At 42.8% G+C, this 19,370-nt stretch overlaps 2 protein-coding genes across 5 annotated transcripts in view; both read left to right on the top strand.

Moving 5' to 3' along the window:
- The first annotated feature begins 129 nt into the window (after nt 1–129).
- LOC115105768 (galectin-9-like) lies at nt 130–13,587 on the top strand. 2 transcript variants are annotated; one of them, XM_029628130.2, is made up of 11 exons: nt 132–541; nt 1,273–1,361; nt 1,669–1,876; nt 10,293–10,418; nt 11,061–11,102; nt 11,294–11,371; nt 11,556–11,582; nt 11,772–11,822; nt 11,934–12,022; nt 12,792–12,948; nt 13,133–13,587. In XM_029628130.2, the coding sequence occupies exons 1-11, from the start codon at nt 512–514 to the stop codon at nt 13,277–13,279; spliced, it is 1,044 nt and encodes a 347-aa protein (XP_029483990.2). In that variant the 5' UTR covers nt 132–511; the 3' UTR covers nt 13,280–13,587. The 2 variants fall into 2 exon arrangements, with proteins under 2 accessions (XP_029483991.1, XP_029483990.2); XM_029628131.2 differs by lacking the exon at nt 11,294–11,371 and having other exon boundaries at nt 130–541.
- A 3,384-nt stretch (nt 13,588–16,971) lies between these two features.
- Nucleotides 16,972–19,370, top strand: part of LOC115105764 (neurofibromin-like) — a 195,687-nt gene continuing 193,288 nt past the window's right edge. For all 3 annotated transcript variants that reach the window (XM_065007420.1, XM_065007419.1, XM_029628127.2), the window contains exon 1: nt 16,972–17,200. In XM_065007420.1, coding sequence (XP_064863492.1) covers nt 17,141–17,200 — 60 coding nt within the window. In that variant the 5' untranslated portion in view covers nt 16,972–17,140. The remainder of the gene's footprint in view (nt 17,201–19,370) is intronic.

Raw genomic sequence — 19,370 nt, 5'->3', positions numbered from 1 at the left:
TAAAAATGGTAGGTTAATGGTGATAAGTCAGCAAAGTCATAGGCCACTTGATGTAAAGGGTGTGTTACATTTTCGTTGCTCTCTTATCTAAGGGTCACGGTTTTCGATTGCGTGTGGAGGCATTTATGAGAAACGAAACTTACGGTGCACTGTGGAGAAATCGCTTCGCCATTTCCTATTTGCTATTCTAATAGTTTGCCTAATTCCAGTTTATTGACAAAGAAGGCAAGTCTAGTGTAGAGAATCATTGTACCATCCCTGTGAAATATATTTTCTGTAACCAAAAATATTGTATTTTCAGCAGTTTGAAGCTGGTAAAATACACAAAAACAGGAAGCATAGATCTACCGCTTCTTAGACTTGCTTTCAATTAGAGAGACAGATCTATAAATTACATTTCTATGTGAATTTGGTCGGGTCGCCAAAAAAGGTGACATTGCAGCTTTACTGAAGAGAACCACATCACGTCTACGTGCTGTTTTGAACAGACAGATCAGAGCAGCATTGAAGCATGCCTTTTCAACAACCCTTCTTCAATCCGGTAAGAATTCTACTTTGATATTATTCACATCATTTATTTCATCAGGCCCCGTTATATGTGATGTTCTGTCATTTTGTTCCATATTTTTGGTGTAATTTTCCCATTTTCTTTTGAAAAAGGTGTATTGTATGGTGGTCATACTGCAAATGAACTTTCAGCTTTGAATCACTCCCATATGGTGGTGATTAAAACCGAAATGAATATAGAGAACTGTTGTTTCCAATCAACCAAAATGTTGTAATTAATGTTGTTGTATTGTACTGGAACAAATTACAACAAATTATTGTGGTGACAAAATCCTGCAAGAGTTTCCTTTAGGAAAACAAGTTGTCCAATAGGATTCTGATAGAGGTAACACAAAATGCTAATGGGTTGCGAGAGTTTTATATGATCCAATAGGATTATTTTCGACGTTTCCAATAGGGAAAAAAGAGTCCAATAGGTTTCAGATAGTATTCTGATAGAGGTGTCACAAAATCCGATAGGATTGTGAGAATCCTATATGATTCTATTGGAAATTAATCCTAAAGGATTTTTTAACTAGAAAAGAAGAAAGGAAACCATAACCTTTTAGATTGTTATTAGAAAATGCGTGATGTGGCCAGTGTGAGTGCTTAACGTTTCAAAGTCTCTATTTGCCATGTCCCTAGCTTGCCTGGCTCTTAACAGATGGTGAACAAGACTAGCTACCCAGCCCTGGTCACATGTTGTTTTGTGCTCTGTGCCCCTAGAGAGTGCCGTTCACTGGCTGTATCCAGGGAGCTCTGCATGAGGGGAAGACCATCACTGTGACAGGGAGAGTCCTGCCAGGAGCCCAGAGGTAGCCCTACCTAGAGACACACTACTTTAGCACAGTCTTGTCACTCACTATAAGCACAGAAGGGATCTTGTTTAACCTAATCATTGAATGCAACGTTTACATTTTAGCAGACTCTCTTATCCAGAGCAACTTACAGTAGTGAGTGCATACATCTTCATTTTTTTTTCATACTAGTCCCCCATGGGAATCGAACCCACTACCCTGGTGTTGCATGCACTACCAACTGAGCCACACAGGACAGAACATGATTGTATAGGCCATAATTGTACATCAAAATATAATATGCCCCTTCCTTTTGTCCGTATAGGTTTCATGTGAATTTGCAATGTGGCTCAAGAGGAAATCCTGACATAGCCCTCCACTTCAACCCCCGATATGACAGCTTCCTAGACGTTGTGATCTGCAACACCATGCAGCACTCCAAGTGGGGTTCAGAGGAGCGTGAATACTTTGCAACCATGACCCGGGGGGCTAACTTTACCCTCATGTTCCTGGTCAACAAAGATTCATATTCGGTCAGGAGATTTTTATTCCTGATGCTTAGGCTACAACATTTTTTGAATGTGGACTTATTGAATTAACCTTATCTCTAGAGCAGTTTTTTTTTAAACTTTTGACTTATTGAATGAACCTAATCTCTAGAGAAGTTTTTTGACTGTGGACTTATTTGTGAAATTGTACATTTTTATTTGGATCCCCATTACCTAACGCCGTAATGTTAGCTAATCTCCCTGGGGTCCAACACCAATTAATAAGACATTACAAACAATTACAAATTAAGACTTTACAAACATTTAACAAGTAGACAAACAGACAATTAAAATATCTGACAGGAAACACATTTAACATTCAGTTGATGCTTTCTATTTCCTGTCCAGTCATATGGTCTATCACAGATTCTGATGCGTTTCAATAATATTCATACTGGTAGAGCAATGAAGAGCTAATCTGGCAGCCCTGTTTTGAGCCATTTTGAGCTTTTTTTATATCTTTCTTTGCGTGTGATAGGACCAGGGATTGTGTGATAGGACCAGGGATTGTGTGATAGGACCAGGGATTGTGTGATAGGACCAGGGATTGTGTGATAGGACCAGGGATTGTGTGATAGGACCAGGGATTGTGTGATAGGACCAGGGATTGTGTGATAGGACCAGGGATTGTGTGATAGGACCAGGGATTGGCCATATAACTGGACAGTACTGGACAGTACTCTAAGTGTGTTAGGACCAGGGATTGACCATATAACTGGACAGTACTGGACAGTACTCTAAGTGTGTTAGGACCAGGGATTGACCATATAACTGGACAGTACTGGACAGTACTCTAAGTGTGTTAGGACCAGGGATTGACCATATAACTGGACAGTACTCTAAGTGTGTTAGGACCAGGAATTGTGTGATAGGACCAGGGATTGGCCATATAACTGGACAGTACTGGACAGTACTCTAAGTGTGTTAGGACCAGGGATTGACCATATAACTGGACAGTACTCTAAGTGTGATAGGACCAGGAATTGTGTGATAGGACCAGGGATTGACCATATAACTGGACAGTACTGGACAGTACTCTAAGTGTGATAGGACCAGGGATTGTGTGATAGGACCTTGGGATTGACCATATAACTGGACAGTACTGGACAGTACTCTAAGTGTGATAGGACCAGGGATTGACCATATAACTGGACAGTACTCTAAGTGTGATAGGACCAGGGATTGTGTGATAGGACCAGGGATTGACCATATAACTGGACAATACTGGACAGTACTCTAAGTGTGTTAGGACCAGGGATTGACCATATAACTGGACAGTACTCTAAGTGTGATAGGACCAGGGATTGTGTGATAGGACCAGGGATTGACCATATAACTGGACAGTACTGGACAGTACTCTAAGTGTGTTATGACCATATAACTGGACAGTACTGGACAGTACTCTAAGTGTGTTATGACCATATAACTGGACAGTACTGGACAGTACTCTAAGTGTGTTAGGACCAGGGATTGACCATATAACTGGACAGTACTGGACAGTACTCTAAGTGTGTTAGGACCAGGGATTGACCATATAACTGGACAGTACTCTAAGTGTGATAGGACCAGGAATTGTGTGATAGGACCAGGGATTGGCCATATAACTGGACAGTACTGGACAGTACTCTAAGTGTGTTAGGACCAGGGATTGACCATATAACTGGACAGTACTCTAAGTGTGATAGGACCAGGAATTGTGTGATAGGACCAGGGATTGACCATATAACTGGACAGTACTGGACAGTACTCTAAGTGTGATAGGACCAGGGATTGTGTGATAGGACCAGGGATTGACCATATAACTGGACAGTACTGGACAGTACTCTAAGTGTGTTATGACCATATAACTGGACAGTACTGGACAGTACTCTAAGTGTGTTATGACCATATAACTGGACAGTACTGGACAGTACTCTAAGTGTGTTAGGACCAGGGATTGACCATATAACTGGACAGTACTGGACAGTACTCTAAGTGTGTTAGGACCAGGGAATGACCATATAACTAGACAGTACTGGACAGTACTCTAAGTGTGTTAGGACCAGGTATTGACCATATAACTGGACAGTACTGGACAGTACTCTAAGTGTGATAGGACCAGGGATTGACCTGATTCAGAGTGCTAGATGTTACATACTCTGAACATGTTCTAGTAACAGCAATTCCCCTACCCGTAATAACAGTATTATCTATGTGTTCTGACCATGATAAAGCTGCGTCCAACATGACGCCTGTAGTTTTTTTTCTTCTCACTTGCGTTCTATACATCGACAAATTCAATTGGGGATCATCAGCAAGCATATATCTTGAAACAAATACAATATACTTTGTTTTAGAAATGTTCAACACCAATTTGTTCATATCAACCCACTCAGACACCATTCTTAGTTCAGAACTCAGTACATCTGTTAGCTCATTACATTCTGATGCTGTGCTATACATTGTAGAGTCATCAGCATACATTACCACTCTTGCTTTGTTCATCACCGAAGATAAATCATTAGTAAAGATAGAGTAGATAGGGGGGCCTAGACAACGTCCTTGAGGAACACCACAGTGTGTATCTTTAGTGTTTGAAAGGCTACCATTAAATAACACTTTTTGCCTTCTCCTGGATAGATAGCTTTCCATCTACGATAGAACTGCAAACTTAAAACCATAACATTTGTGTTTAGCTAGTAACAGTTCATGATCAATTACATCAAAAGCAGCACTGAAATCTAGCAACACTGCACCAACTAACTTCCTGTCATCCATACTCTTTAACCAATCATCTGTCATTTGTGCTAAGGCCGTACCCGTAGAATGAAATCAAATCAAACTTTATTTGCCACATGCACCGAATACAGCAAGTGTAGACTTTACCGTGAAATGCTTACTTACAAGCCCTTAACCAACAGTGCAGTTCAAGAAGAAGAAAATGTTTACCAAGTGGTGATTTTTAAGAATTGTTCAGCAGTCTTATGGTTTGGGGGTAGAACCTGTTGAGGAGCCTTTTGGTCCTAGACTTGGCGCTCCGGTACCGCTTGCCGTGCGGTAGCAGAGAAAACAGTCTATAACTTGGGTGACTGGAGTCTCTGACAATTTTATGGGCTTTCCTCTGACACTGCCTATTATATAGGTCCTAGGTGGCAGGAAGCTTGCCCCAGGGCTGTACTGGGCTGTTCGCACTACCCTCTGTAGCGCCTTACGGTCAGATGCGGAGCAGTTTCCATTGCGGTGATGCAACGGTCAGGATGCTCTCGATGGTGCAGCTGTAGAACCTTTTGAGGATTTGGGGACCCATGACAAATCTTTTCAATCTCCTGAGGGGGGAAAGGTTTTGTCGTGCCCTTTTCACAACTGTCTTGGTATGTTTGGACCATGATAGTTCGTTGGTGATGTGGACACCAAGGAACTTTAAAGTCGCTCCACTACAGCCCCGTCGATGTTAATGGGGGCCTGTTCGACCCGCCTTTTCCTGTAGTCCACGATCAGCTCCTTTGTATTTCTCACATTGAGGGAGAGGTTGTTGTCCTGGCACCACACTGACAGTTCTCTGACCTCCCTATAAGCTGTCTCATCATTGTTGGTGATCAGGCCTATCACTGTTGTGTCGTCAGCAAATTTAATGATGGTGTTGGAGTCATGTTTGGCAACACAGTCGTGAGTGAACAGGGACTACAGGAGGGGACTAAGTACACACCCCTGAGGGGCCCCAGTGTTAAGGATCAGTGTGGCAGACGTGTTGTTGCCTACTCTTACCACCTGGGGGAGGCCCGTCAGGAAGTCCAGGATCCAGTTGCAGAGGGAGGTGTTTAGTCCCAGAGTCCTTAGCTTAGTGATGAGCTCCGTGGGCACTATGGTGTTGAACACTGAGCTGTAGTCGATGAACAGCATTCTCACATAGGTGTTCCTTTTATCCAGGTGAGAAAGGGCGGTGTGGAGTGCGATTGAGATTGCGTCATCTGTGGATCTGTTGGGGCAGTATGCGAATTTGAGTGTGTCTAGGGTGTCAGGAAGGATGCTGTTGATGTGAGCCATGACCAGCCTTTCAAAGCACTTCATGGCTACTGACGTGAGTGCCACGGGGCGATAATCATTTAGGCAGGCTACTTTCGCTTCCTTGGGCACAGGGACAATGGTGGTCTGCTTGAAACATGTACAGCCGTGGCCAAAAGTTTTGAGAATGACACAAATATTAATTTCCACCAAGTTTGCTGCTTCAGTGTCTTTGGATATTTTTGTCAGATATTACTATGGAAAACTGAAGTATAATTACAAGCATTTCATGTTTCAAAGGCTTTTCTTGACAATTACATGAACTTGATGCAAAGAGTCAATATTTGCAGTCTTTTTCAAGACCTCTGCAATCCGCCCTGGCATGCTGTCAATTAACTTCCGGGCCACATCCCGACTGATGGTAGCCCATTCTTGCATAATCAATGCTTGGAGTTTGTCAGAATTTGTGGGTTTTTGTTTGTCCACCCGTGTCTTGAGGATTGACAACAAGTTCTCAATGGGATTAAGGTCTGGGGATTTTCCTGGCCATGGACCCAAAATATTGATGTTTCTTGTTCCCCGAGCCACTTAGTTATCACTTTTGCCTTATGGCAAGGTGCTCCATCATGCTGTAAAAGGCATTGTTGGTCACCAAAATGTTCCTAGATGGTTGGGAGAAGTTGCTCTCGGAGGATGTATTGGTACCATTCTTTATTCATGGCTGTGTTCTTAGGCAAAATTGTGAGGGAGCCCACTCCCTTGGCTGAGACCCCACACATGAATGATGTCAGGATGCTTTACTTTTGGCATGACACAGGACTGATGGCAGCGCTCACCTTGTCTTCTCCGGATAAGTTTTTTTCCGGATGCCCCAACAATCGGAAAGGGGATTCATCAGAGAAAATGACTTTACCCCAGTCCTCAGCAGTCCAATCTCTGTACCTTTTGCAGAATTTCAGTCTGTCCCTGATGTTTTTCCTGGAGAGAAGTGGCTTCCTTCCTGCCCTTCTGGACACCAGGCCATCCTCCAAAAGTCTTAGCCTCACTGTGCGTGCAGATGCTACCATTCCTGAGCAAGCTCTGTACCGATCCCGCAGCTGAATCAACTTTATGAGACGGTCCTGGTGCTTGCTGGACTTTCTTGGCCGCCTTGAAGCCTTCTTCACAACAATTGAATTCAACTGCTCTCCTTGAATTTCTTGATAATCTGATAAATGGTTGATTTAGGTGCAATCTTACTGGCAGCAATATCCTTGGTGGTGAAGCCCTTTTTGTGCAAAGCAATGATGACGGCACGTGTTTCCTTGCAGGTAACCAAGTTTGACAGAGGAAGAACAATAATTCCAAGCACCACCCTCCTTTTGAAGCTTCCAGTCTGTTATTCAAACTCAATCAGCATGACAGAGTGATCTCCAGCCTTGTCCTCAACAACACTCATACCTGTGTTAATGAGAGAATCACTGACATGATGTCAGCTGGTCCTTTTGTGGCAGGGCTGAAATACAGTGGAAGTTTTGGGGGGGATTCAGTTCACTTGTATGGCGAAGAGGGACTTTGCAATTAATTGCAATTCATCTGATCACTCTTCATAACATTCTGGAGTATATCCAAATTGCCATCATACAAACTGAGGCAGCAGACTTTGTGAAAATTATTATTTGTGTCATTCTCAAAACTTTTGGCCACGACTGTAGGTATTACAGACTCGGTCAGGGAGAGGTTGAAAATGTCAGTGAAGACACTTGACAGTTGGTCCGCGCGTGCTTTGAGTACACGTCCTACTAATCAGTTTGGCCCAGCTGCTTTGTGAATGTTGACTTGTTTAAAGGTTTTGTTCACATCGGCTACCTAGAGCGTTATCACACAGTCATCCAGAACAGCTGGTGCTTTCGTGCATGCTTCAGTGTTGTTTGCCTCGAAGCCAGCATAAAAGTTATTTAGCTCCTCTGGTAGGCTCGCGTCACTGGTCAGCTCATGTCTGGGTTTCCCTTTGTAGTCCGTAATAGTTTTCAAGCCCTGCCACATCCAATGAGCGTCAGAGCCGGTGTAGTAGGATTCAATCTTAATCCTGTATTGATGCTTTAAAGCATCTGAGGATTTCTTATAAGCGTCTGGATTAGTCTCCCGCTCCTTGAAAGCGGCAGCTCTAGCTTTTAGCTCAATGCAGATGTTGCTTGTAATCCATGGCTTCTGGTTGGGATATGTACGTACAGTCGCTGTGGAGATGACATCATCGGTGCACTTATTGATGAAGCCGATGACTGAGGTGGTGTATTCCTCAATGCCATTGGATGAATCCCGGGAACATATTCCAGTCTGTGCTAGCAAAACAGTCCTGTAGTGTAGCATCCGCGTCATCTGACCACTTCTGTATTGCGCGAGTCACTGGTACTACCTGCTTTAGTTTTTCCTTGTAAGCAGGAATCAGGAGAATAGTGGTCATATTTGCCAAATGTAGGGCGGGGGAGAGCTTTTTATGCATCTCTGTGTGTGGAGTGAAGGTGGTCTATGTTTTTTCCCCCCCTGGTTGCACATGTGACGTGCTGGTAAAAATTTGGTAAAACGGATTTAAGTTTGCCTGCATTCAAGTCTCCGGCCACTAGGAGAGCCGCTTCTGGATTACATTTACATTTAAGTCATTTAGCAGACGCTCTTATCCAGAGCGACTTACAAATTGGTGCGTTCACCTTAAGACATCCAGTGGAACAGCCACTTTACAATAGTGCATCTAAATCTTTTAAGGGGGGTGAGAAGGATTACTTTATCCTATCCTAGGTATTCCTGAAAGAGGTGGGGTTTCAGGTGTCTCCGGAAGGTGGTGATTGACTCCGCTGTCCTGGCGTCGTGAGGGAGTTTGTTCCACCATTGGGGGGCCAGAGCAGCGAACAGTTTTGACTGGGCTGCGCGGGAACTGTACTTCCTCAGTGGTAGGGAGGCGAGCAGGCCAGAGGTGGATGAACGCAGTGCCCTTGTTTGGGTGTAGGGCCTGATCAGAGCCTGGAGGTACTGAGGTGCCGTTCCCCTCACAGCTCCGTAGGCAAGCACCATGGTCTTGTAGCGGATGCGAGCTTCAACTGGAAGCCAGTGGAGAGAGCGGAGGAGCGGGGTGACGTGAGAGAACTTGGGAAGGTTGAACACCAGACGGGCTGCGGCGTTCTGGATGAGTTGTAGGGGTTTAATGGCACAGGCAGGGAGCCCAGCCAACAGCGAGTTGCAGTAATCCAGACGGGAGATGACAAGTGCCTGGATTAGGACCTGCGCTGCTTCCTGTGTGAGGCAGGGTCGTACTCTGCGGATGTTGTAGAGCATGAACCTACAAGAACGGGCCACCGCCATGATGTTAGTTGAGAACGACAGGGTGTTGTCCAGGATCACGCCAAGGTTCTTAGCGCTCTGGGAGGAGGACACAATGGAGTTGTCAACCGTGATGGCGAGATCATGGAACGGGCAGTCCTTCCCCGGGAGGAAGAGCAGCTCCGTCTTGCCGAGGTTCAGCTTGAGGTGGTGATCCGTCATCCACACTGATATGTCTGCCAGACATGCAGAGATGCGATTCGCCACCTGGTCATCAGAAGGGGGAAAGGAGAAGATTAATTGTGTGTCGTCTGCATAGCAATGATAGGAATTAGCATTTTCTCCTTTGCTTATGACCTTATAGAATTGGTTGAGAGCGGTCTTAGTGCTAGCTTTGCTTTGTGGTGGTAAATAGACGGCTACAAAGAATGCCCTTCTTTGTATGCATGCTGGAAAACCGTTATCAGACCATTACATGAGAAATAATCCTGGATTTGTACAGATACCATTTTTTCCAATAATTTACTTAACACAGGCAGCAAGTTTATAGAACGACTATTAGGACCAGTGAATGCAGATGTTTTTATCCTTATGTAGTGGAATAACCTTTGACTCTTTCCAGACTTCTGGACACACCCCATACATCAACCACTTAATACAAATATGAGAGATTGGGGTAGATATTTGGTTAGCTGTAAGTAAGCAATTTGGTGTCAAGATTATCTGTACCAGGTGACTTATCCGAAAGAGACAACAGCATCCTTTCTAGGTAGAAATTCAAACATGCATTGCCTCTCCTTCATGATACAATCTTTTATAAGGGTATATGACATGGAGTCATCAGTTGGAATCATAGCGTTCCTATTGAATTGAACATTTTCTCTAGAGCAGTTTTTTTTGACTGGATTTATTACATTTCTCTAGAGCATAAAGTATCATAACTATTCACTTATTTATTATTTTTCCTCCATGTGCCATTGGTTTCCCACTGGAGCCACCCATACTGTACGTAAAATGTACTGTATGCATGCACAACTGTAAGTCGCTTTGGATAAAAGCGTCTGCTAAATGGCATATATTATATTATATATAATTTTTGTCTCTCCTAAATCCTGTTTTATCCCAGATTATTGTGAATGGTGCCCTCTTCATGGAGTACCTGCACCGGCTCTCGTTTTCCAGAGTGGACACCATCTCTGTGGATGGGGGAGTGGAAGTCCAGTCCATTGCCTTCTCCAACCCTGCAGTCACCGTGAGTATCTGACAGGTCCTCCTCATGGGAGAATATAGTTCATTTTCGTGTTCAGTAGGATCAGCTTTGAGCAAGCAACTGGACAGATTTGCTCATCTTAATCAGTTGTCTGGAATGCAACCAAGCGGGCAAAAGTGGTTGCAGTGGTCATGGTCAGGTGGTGTAATGATTGTAAAAGGATGTTTTAGACGTATTTTTGGCATCCAGAAAAACGGAGTTCCCCCAGTTCCCTTTCCTGCAGACAAATGACCTAGTGGCCTCATGGGTGGAATGCTATTAATATTTTTCATAATTTTATAATGAATTAAAAAAAAAAAATAAAGCCCATGTAGACTTTGGATGGTCTGCTAGAGGAGATCAGGCTTGCAGATTCAGTGCCTCTTTTTAAATCCATGTTGAAGACACACTTATATAAAGATCTTTTAATGTTTGATTTTAATTAGCTATCTTTTTTCATTGTCGTTCCTCCAGTCTTTATTTCTTTGTTAGTACTTTTATTTTATGATGTGAAGCACTTTGGTACCTGTATTGAAACGTGCTATACAAGTTATCATCAATATTCAGACTTGCATGTGCTGACTAAGAGAGTCTGTTCATATCCTATACATAGAAATGAAATGTTATGTCCTGTCTTTTCTCCAGTCACCTCCTCCCCAACCAGGATATCCTGGCCATCCACACAGTGTGAGTATTCTTATATGACAGACTCATGAACAGGATTCTTAGTTACACAAGTTAAAAACATATTATATTTGGAGTTATTTCAAGAATAATGTCTGGAAACACTTATAATTAGTAATAAACCCAGTACTACATATCTGGCTTCACAAAACAGTAGCATAGGTCATAATCTAAGATGGACAATTTATTTACAGGGTCAACGAAACCGAAATAGATCTCGTCAAAGCAAAACTGGCCTCCAAACTCCTCCTCAATGGTGTAATGCCACACAGGTAGATTCTACCATGCTGGGTTGACAGCTCATTTAGTGTATTTCACTTTTTTTCTGGTGGTGGTTGTTTTAGTAAGGTGACTGCATTTCATTCCATTCAATCAACGTTAGCTTTGAGGGTAGATTTAGCTTGCTTTCCTTGTTAAGATTGATATATATTTGACAACTGTTTGTCTGTTTTGTAGGCTTTCTCAGCTGCAGGATTTCTTCAGGTCAGTTGCATTCCAATAAATCAACTTTTCAAGGTTTAAAATGTGTAGATAGAGGCCAATATTAGGAATTGCATTGAATTTTGATAAATCTTTATCTATATAAATGAATGTTAAGAAAATTAAGTTCTGACAAGCTTAAAGTAGTTTTTTTTGTAGAGACTGTAGTGATGCATAATGTTTATTTTATAGGCACCCCCCCCATACACTGCCCAGCCTCCATACACCCCCATGCTGTCCTTTGTAAGCACCCCTTCTTTAACCTACAGACTAATTGCAGACTGCATAATTACATTAATTTCTATATCGAAACAGATTATTGGGTTGACATGGTGATGGATCCTTTGTCCTCAGGTTGTGCCGTATAAAAACATAATGGCAGGTGGACTTTACCCAGGCAGAAACATCACCATCCAGGGTGTGGTCAACCACAACGCTGATAAGTAAGCAACTTACTCAATTTGAGCACATCTTACATAATGCATTTGCTTCACCTGCTATGGGTCAGAGTTGGTACTATGAATTGTATACCTGTACATTACAGACAATACAAATGAATAGTAAGGAAAAGGTCCTTGTTTGATTAGCCTGTCACCCTCCAAATCATTTATTTCACCATTATGTAACACTCACCATCAGAGTCCAGAAAAGTTCTCCCTCTCTACAAGCAGTACATTACAGAGCTATACAGTATTATGAGCCAGGTTATTTGGGTCCTGGATGCTGATTGGCTAAAAATGCATTTCAGCCTTGTTTATATCAGACAATATACCACAGGTTTGAGGCAAAAATACTTGTTTACTGTTCTAGCTTATGTTAGTACCCAGTTTATAATAGTAATAAGGCACCTCGGGTTTGTGGTATATGGCCAATATACCACGGCTAAGGGCTGGTCCAGGCACTCTGCTTCGTATCGTGCATAAGAACAGCCCTTAGCCGTGGTATATTTAAGCAAGACCCAAGTAAGTGTGGTATATGGCCAATATAGGGCTGTTCTTATGCACGACGCAACATGGAGTGCCTGGACACAGCCCTTAGCCGTGGTATATTAGCCGTATACCACAAACCCAGAGGTGCCTTATTGATATTATAAACTGGTTACCTCTGTACACCTTTTCCACCATCTACCACAGAGCATTAGTTTAATGGGTAATCTAACCTGACATTCCTGGTCAAGCCTTATAACCATGATTATGGTTCGCATGGTTCTAGGTTCTGTATCAACCTGCGTTTCAACTCGGGGGTGGCGTTCCACTTCAACCCCAGGTTCAATGAGAACGTTGTAGTTCGTAACAGTCTCCTGAAGGAACAGTGGGGTCCAGAGGAAAGGACAGGTGGCATGCCCTTCTACAGAGGCCAACCTTTTACGGTATAAACTCCATTATAGCTAACTGCATACTGTAGGATGGAACAAGTAAATATATTTTAACAGATATTTGCGTTGTGCATTGACAACAATTTCAGCTGAAATGCATCTGAATGTGTTTTAGTTCAATGATATCATATGCTTTCCCTTGGATGAGCTCAGCACTCATTCAGGCCCTGTGTTTCAGGTGATCATCATGTGTGATACCCAATGCTACAGGGTGATGGTGAATGGAGCCCTGATGTTCAGCTACAACCACCGCCACTTCCTTTTCCAGCAGATTGATATTCTGGAGGTGGAGGGGGACGTGAGCCTGTCCGCTGTGCTGGTCTGAGTTACAAACACACTGAGGTCAAAGTTCAGCGAAAGTAGGGTCTGATCAGTCAGTGCATTATCTCACATTATGTGTGAGGAATCATGTCTTATGTGTCTCTGTGTGGCCATTTTCTGTATTGAAAAACTGTGGCATTTTACTGTGTTGCTGATGGTGAGATGTTTTACATTTCTCTCTTCCATAAACAATTATAGGAAATATTGTCTTCTATTGATCATATTCCAGATAGCCCACATGATGCCTGCTGTATGTCTGTGCTTTCTGTCACAACAATGTTTCCACAGCAAATAAACAGCAATATATTGGAACTAATATGTTGTCATAATTCTACATTACCGCTAGGGGGCAGAGAGGTTCTGGTAAAATTAATAACTTGGCCCTGTTTTAGATTGTAGTGGGAAGGTTCAGATTTTATATTAAAGCATTCTAAGGATTTTCACCAAGTAAATACTGATGACATGAATGGTGTTGTGGATCATTATAATTACATGAAGTGCATTCAAATGACTGTGCACTCAGGGAGTTCCAGGTGGTTAGAAGTAGGCTTGTAGACCGGTTGACAGTGCTTTGACTAGGTCTCGGGATGTATGGACTGATACGCACCTACAGATTCACCTCACTTGCTGCTACAAGAAGGCGGTACAGATTCACCTCACTTGCTGCTACAAGAAGGCTGTACAGATTCACCTCACTTGGTGCTACAAGCAAGCGGTACAGATTCACCTCACTTGCTGCTACAAGAAGGCTGTACAGATTCACCTCACTTGCTGCTACAAGAAGGCTGTACAGATTCACCTCACTTGGTGCTACAAGCAAGCGGTACAGATTCACCTCACTTGCTGCTACAAGAAGGCTGTACAGATTCACCTCACTTGGTGCTACAAGCAAGCGGTACAGATTCACCTCACTTGATGCTACAAGCAAGCGGTACAGATTCACCTCACTTACTGCTACAAGCAATCTGAAGCCATCAGTTAGGCTTTTGGATATATATATATTTTTTTATCACTAAGACTGCCTCTTAGCAACCGCTTTCACATGTAGGCCTCCACTTACTGTCCTTGCCATCCTTACTGCCTGCAGTGGCAGCACCAAGCATTTTTCACTGGGGTAGCTTGGTCGTTGTGTAGGGGTGCTTGCAATCTACAGTGTACATGATTGCATATACGCAAAACGTATTTCTTGGTGCTAATGGGAGTGCTAGGCCTATTCTTGAGGGGGCCTCAGCACCGTTTTGCCTCTCCCTGGTGCCGTCCATGACTACATGATTGTACCAAAATGATGTAGACCAGTGCTGCACAAGCTAGACTTTCTTTCTATGCAAAAAAAGATAACTGTTCAACATTCTTTAGATAATTGAAATTAGTTAATTTTGCAGCAATTCTTTCGTGGCACAGGGTCAAAGCAGGGCAACTTGACATGTCAACACATTTGAATGGCAAATTTAAGTACATTAGGACTGATATCTTATCCACCAGGGTTTTATTTGGCCCTCCAGAAAAACATTTTTCAAAGGGACTATCTGCTAAGAGATAATTTATAGGTAAGCCGTTTATATAGGCTTACTTTCTTAACTATTAACACTGAATTCTTGCCTGAGAGAAAAGGGAAGGGAAGGACAATAATAAATTGTTACATAACAGTTTAGAATACCAGCACATATTGCCAGATGAAGGACTGGAGTCCTATCATATTGTACAAATTTCAACTGATGATGTAGGCCTACACTATAAGGGATTGCTAACTTATCTAAACTCAGTAAAAAAAGAAACATCCTCTCACTGTCAACTCTGTTTATTTTCAGTAAACTTAATATGCGTCAATATTTGTATGAACATAACAAGATTCTACAACTGAGACAAACTGAACAGGTTCCACAGACATGTGACAAACATAAATTGAACAATGTGTCCCTGAACAAAGGGGGGGGGGGGGGTTATGTCAAAAGTAACAATCAGTATCTGGTGTGGCCACCAGCTGCATTAAGTACTGCAGTGCATCTCCTCCTCAAGGACTGAACCAGGTTGGCCAGTTCTTGCTGTGAGATGTTACCCCACTCTTCCACCAAGGCACCTGCAAGTTCCCAGGACATTTCTGGGGGGGGAATGGCCCTAGCCCTCACCCTCTGATCCAACAGGTCCCAGATGTGCTCAATGAGATTGAGATCCAGGCTCTTTCGCTGGCCAACACTGACATTCCTGTCTTACAGGAAATCACGCGCAGAACGAGCAATATGGCTGGTGGCATTGTCATGCTGGAGTGTCATGTCAGGATGAGCCTGCAGGAAGGATACCACATGAGAGAGGAGGATGTGTTCCCTGTAACGCACAGTGTTGAGATTGCCTGCAGTGACTACAAATGCAGTCTGATGATGCTTTGACACACCGCCCCAGACCATGACGGACCCTCCACCTCCAAATCGATCCCGCTCCAGAGTATAGGCCTCGGTGTAATGTTCATTGATTTGACAATAAACGCAAGTCCGACCATCACCCCTGGTGAGACAAAACTGTGAATCAGTGAAAAGCACTTTTTGCCAGTCCTGTCTGGTCCAGCGACGGTGGGTTTGTGCCCATAGGCGACACTGTTGCCAGTGATGTCTGGTGAGGACCTGCCTTACAACAGGCCTACAAGCCCTCAGTCCAGACTCTCTCAATCTTTGCAGACAGTCTGAGCACTGATGGAGGGATTGTGCGTTCCTGGTGTAACTCGGGCAGTTGTTGTTGCCATCCTGTACCTGTCCCACAGGTGTGATGTTCGGATGTACCGATCCTGTGCAGGTGTTGTTACACGTAGTCTGCCACTGCGAGGATGATCAGCTGTCTGTCCTGTCTCCCTGTAGCTCTGTTTTAGGCATCTCACAGTACAGACATTGCCATTTATTGCCCTGGCCACATCTGCAGTCCTCATGCCTCCTTGCAGCATGCCTAAGGCACATTCACACAGATGAGCAGGGAACCTGGGCATCTTCCTTTTAGTATTTTTCAGAGTCAGTAAAAAGGCCTCTTCAGTGTCCCAAGTTTATATAACTGTGACCTTAAGCTGTTAGTGTCTTAACAACCGCTCCACATATGCATGTTCATTAATTGTTTATGGTTCATTGAACAAGCATGGGAAACAGTGTTTAAACCCTTAAGTTATTTGGATTTTTACAAATTATCTTTGAATGACAGGGTCATGAAAAAGGTTAGCTACAGAGTTTAGCTACTGTTATTATGCATTTTGTTTTAACTGCAAAATATTTCTGTCTCTGTTTCTTCTGTATCTAAAATCCTAAGGCAGTGTGACCTCACCAGTTTGTTATCTAAAACCTGTCATTGATGAAAACACACGGCATTGGTCCAATGTCCCGTTTTTTGTATTCATACTGGACGCTGTAAAGATTCTTGCAACGCACGCGCAGTAGCTGCTCCTCAAAACAGCATCAGTGCCTGCTTCATTGAGGTTGTCCCTAGTTACCACAGCCACAAATTCAGTGGCTCTATCGTAACAATTCATGAAAACAAAAATTCGCTTTTTGGTCTTAAAGTAAGGTTACGGTTCAGCATACGGTTATCAGTATGGTTAAGGTTAGGCTTACGTTAAAAAAAACAGATTTAAAGAAAATAAATTGTAGAAATAGGCGGGGTTTATCCATAATTATGACCTTGTGGCTGTGGTAACTAATGACGACTGTTCATTGAGAAGGAGGATTCAAACTTCCGGTTCTGTCATGGGGATATTGTGGTGTGTCTGATAAAAGAAAGAAAAAATAACCCCATCAACATCGGAATTTGAGGATTAACTGGTTGAAAATAGCAAAGGAATCATTATTTATACGGATAATTCAAGTGGCCCATCGCGGCTCGCACCCGGCCGGCCATGGCGGCGCATAAACCCGTGGAATGGGTTCAGGCCGTAATTAGTAGATTCGACGAGCAGGTAAGAATAACACATCGTATCAGAAATTGTGCCTCTGCTTTTTCCCCAGTAACATCATAGAGGTCGTGGGTTTAGCGACGAGATCATTTAAAGAAAGATGCACTGTCATGAGTGGTATGTTTTGAGCCGATCTAGAATTTATAGTTCTCCTGCAGAGCCGCATCATCACACAGGAGCAAGTGACAGCGACAGAGAGAGAGGACGAAATAACACATGGACCAATTCTGTCCCTAACATTTGAAATAGCATTTAAAATCCCTTTGAATGAAACCACGAGGATGTAGCCTCAATATATAAACAAAGGAATCGACAGAACACGCCTCTTACTGTCAAGAAGGAGGAACTAACTAAATGTTGAATTGGGCAGCGAGCTGCTAGCTTGCGTGGTTATTACTGTAATGCATTCAGCTTCTGCCAATAACACTGTGCTACCTAGCTCGCCACTGCGAGCCTTGTCGCTAGCCAGCTTGTCAACTCGAAGCAAGTGTCCAGTAATTAGTGTGTTCATGTCATTTCCATTAACTAGTAGCCTCACCTTGGACTACAAAGCACTGTTTCTTTATAGCCACTTAGCCACTACAGTAGCTAGCTGCTAACTATTATTAAACAAAAATATAAACGCAACAATTTCAAAGATTTTACTGAGTTTCAGTTCGTATAAGGATATCAGTCAATTGAGATAAATGTATTAGGCCCTAATCTATGGATTTCGCATGACTAAGCAGGGGTGCAGCCATGGGTGAGCCCACCTACTTGACAACCAGGCCCACCCACTGGGAAGCTAAGCCCAGCCAATCAGAATTAGTTTCTTCCTACAAAAGGGCTTTATTACAGACACAGATAATCATCAGCAACCCCCTCAGACAATCCCACAGGTGAGGAAGCCGGATGTGGATGTCCTGGGCTGGCGTGGTTACACATGGTCTGCGGTTGTGAAGCTGGATGGACATACTGCCAAATTCTCTAAAATGACATTGGAGGCAGTTTATGGTAGAGAAATGAACATTCAATTCTCTGGTAACAGCTCTGGTGGACATTCCTGCAGTCAGCATGTCAATTGCGAGCTTCCTTAGAATTTGAGACCTCAGTGGTGTTGTGTGACAATACAGCATATTTTAAAGTGGCCTTTTATTGTCCCCAGCACAAGGTGCACCTGTGTAATGATCATGCCGTTTAACCAGTTTCTTGATATGCCACACCTGCCAGGTGGATGGATTACCTCGGTATTGGAGGAATGCGCACTAACAGAGATGTGAACATTTGTGGACAACATTTGAGAGAAATACACTTTTTGTGTATGGAACATTTCTGTTTTTTTCCAGATCATGAAACATGGGACCAAAACTTCACATGTTACGTTTATATTTTTGTTCAGTGTAGCTAGTCATATACGGTGTTATTTGAGCTGCGTCCAGTTTGTTTACAGTATGTGTGGATTTATCTATGCAGATTGACAATCAGGTCCCATCCATTCATTGCATTGGAAAACATGGGAGCTAGAATATTTTATTGACCTGCTCTAATCCCCTCACTGATGTCATTGTCAAGCACAATTTCACAAATGTCTTCATCCTTGTCGTACCTCAAAGCAGGGCTAGGGGCATTTCCATTGAAAAGGACCCATCATGAGCACCAGCATGTGAAGTTCGTAGGAGAATATCAAATTGGGTGTCAAATGAAAGCTACGAGTTTGTATTTTTGGGAAATGAAGGCATAGATACCATCAACCATTTCCCATAATTAGGCATTACTAAAGGCTTAGAAAATATTGACCAGAAAATAAGTCTTAAAAGGCATCAGAAATGCATCAAAACACAATGTTGACATAAAGACCCCTGCCAACCAATACAACACTGAAGCTTTATATAGCTTTGGAGAAATTGTTTACCTTCTGGAAGTTTAATAAATATTGCCCTGTGCCTTGTAATTCCATTACCAAAACCCCACATCTTTATGATATTTTCTAATGTCTCTCCCTTATAAGGAGGGAGGACAATGAAAGTCCACAGAAGTAACAAGTAATGGTAGACCTACCAATTAGTTATAGTGATTTTTACTGATATCAATTTTGTTTATGAATTAAGTTATTAGAAATTTAAAAAAAAATCAGTAACGGAATTACTGCAACCGAATTGGCTACAATGCGAAATCATAATAGTCTCAACCCACA

Source organism: Oncorhynchus nerka, linkage group LG22, assembly GCF_034236695.1.
Source record: "Oncorhynchus nerka isolate Pitt River linkage group LG22, Oner_Uvic_2.0, whole genome shotgun sequence".
Classification (NCBI taxonomy): Eukaryota; Metazoa; Chordata; class Actinopteri; order Salmoniformes; family Salmonidae; genus Oncorhynchus; species Oncorhynchus nerka.
This window is presented reverse-complemented; position numbering and strand designations above follow the sequence as displayed.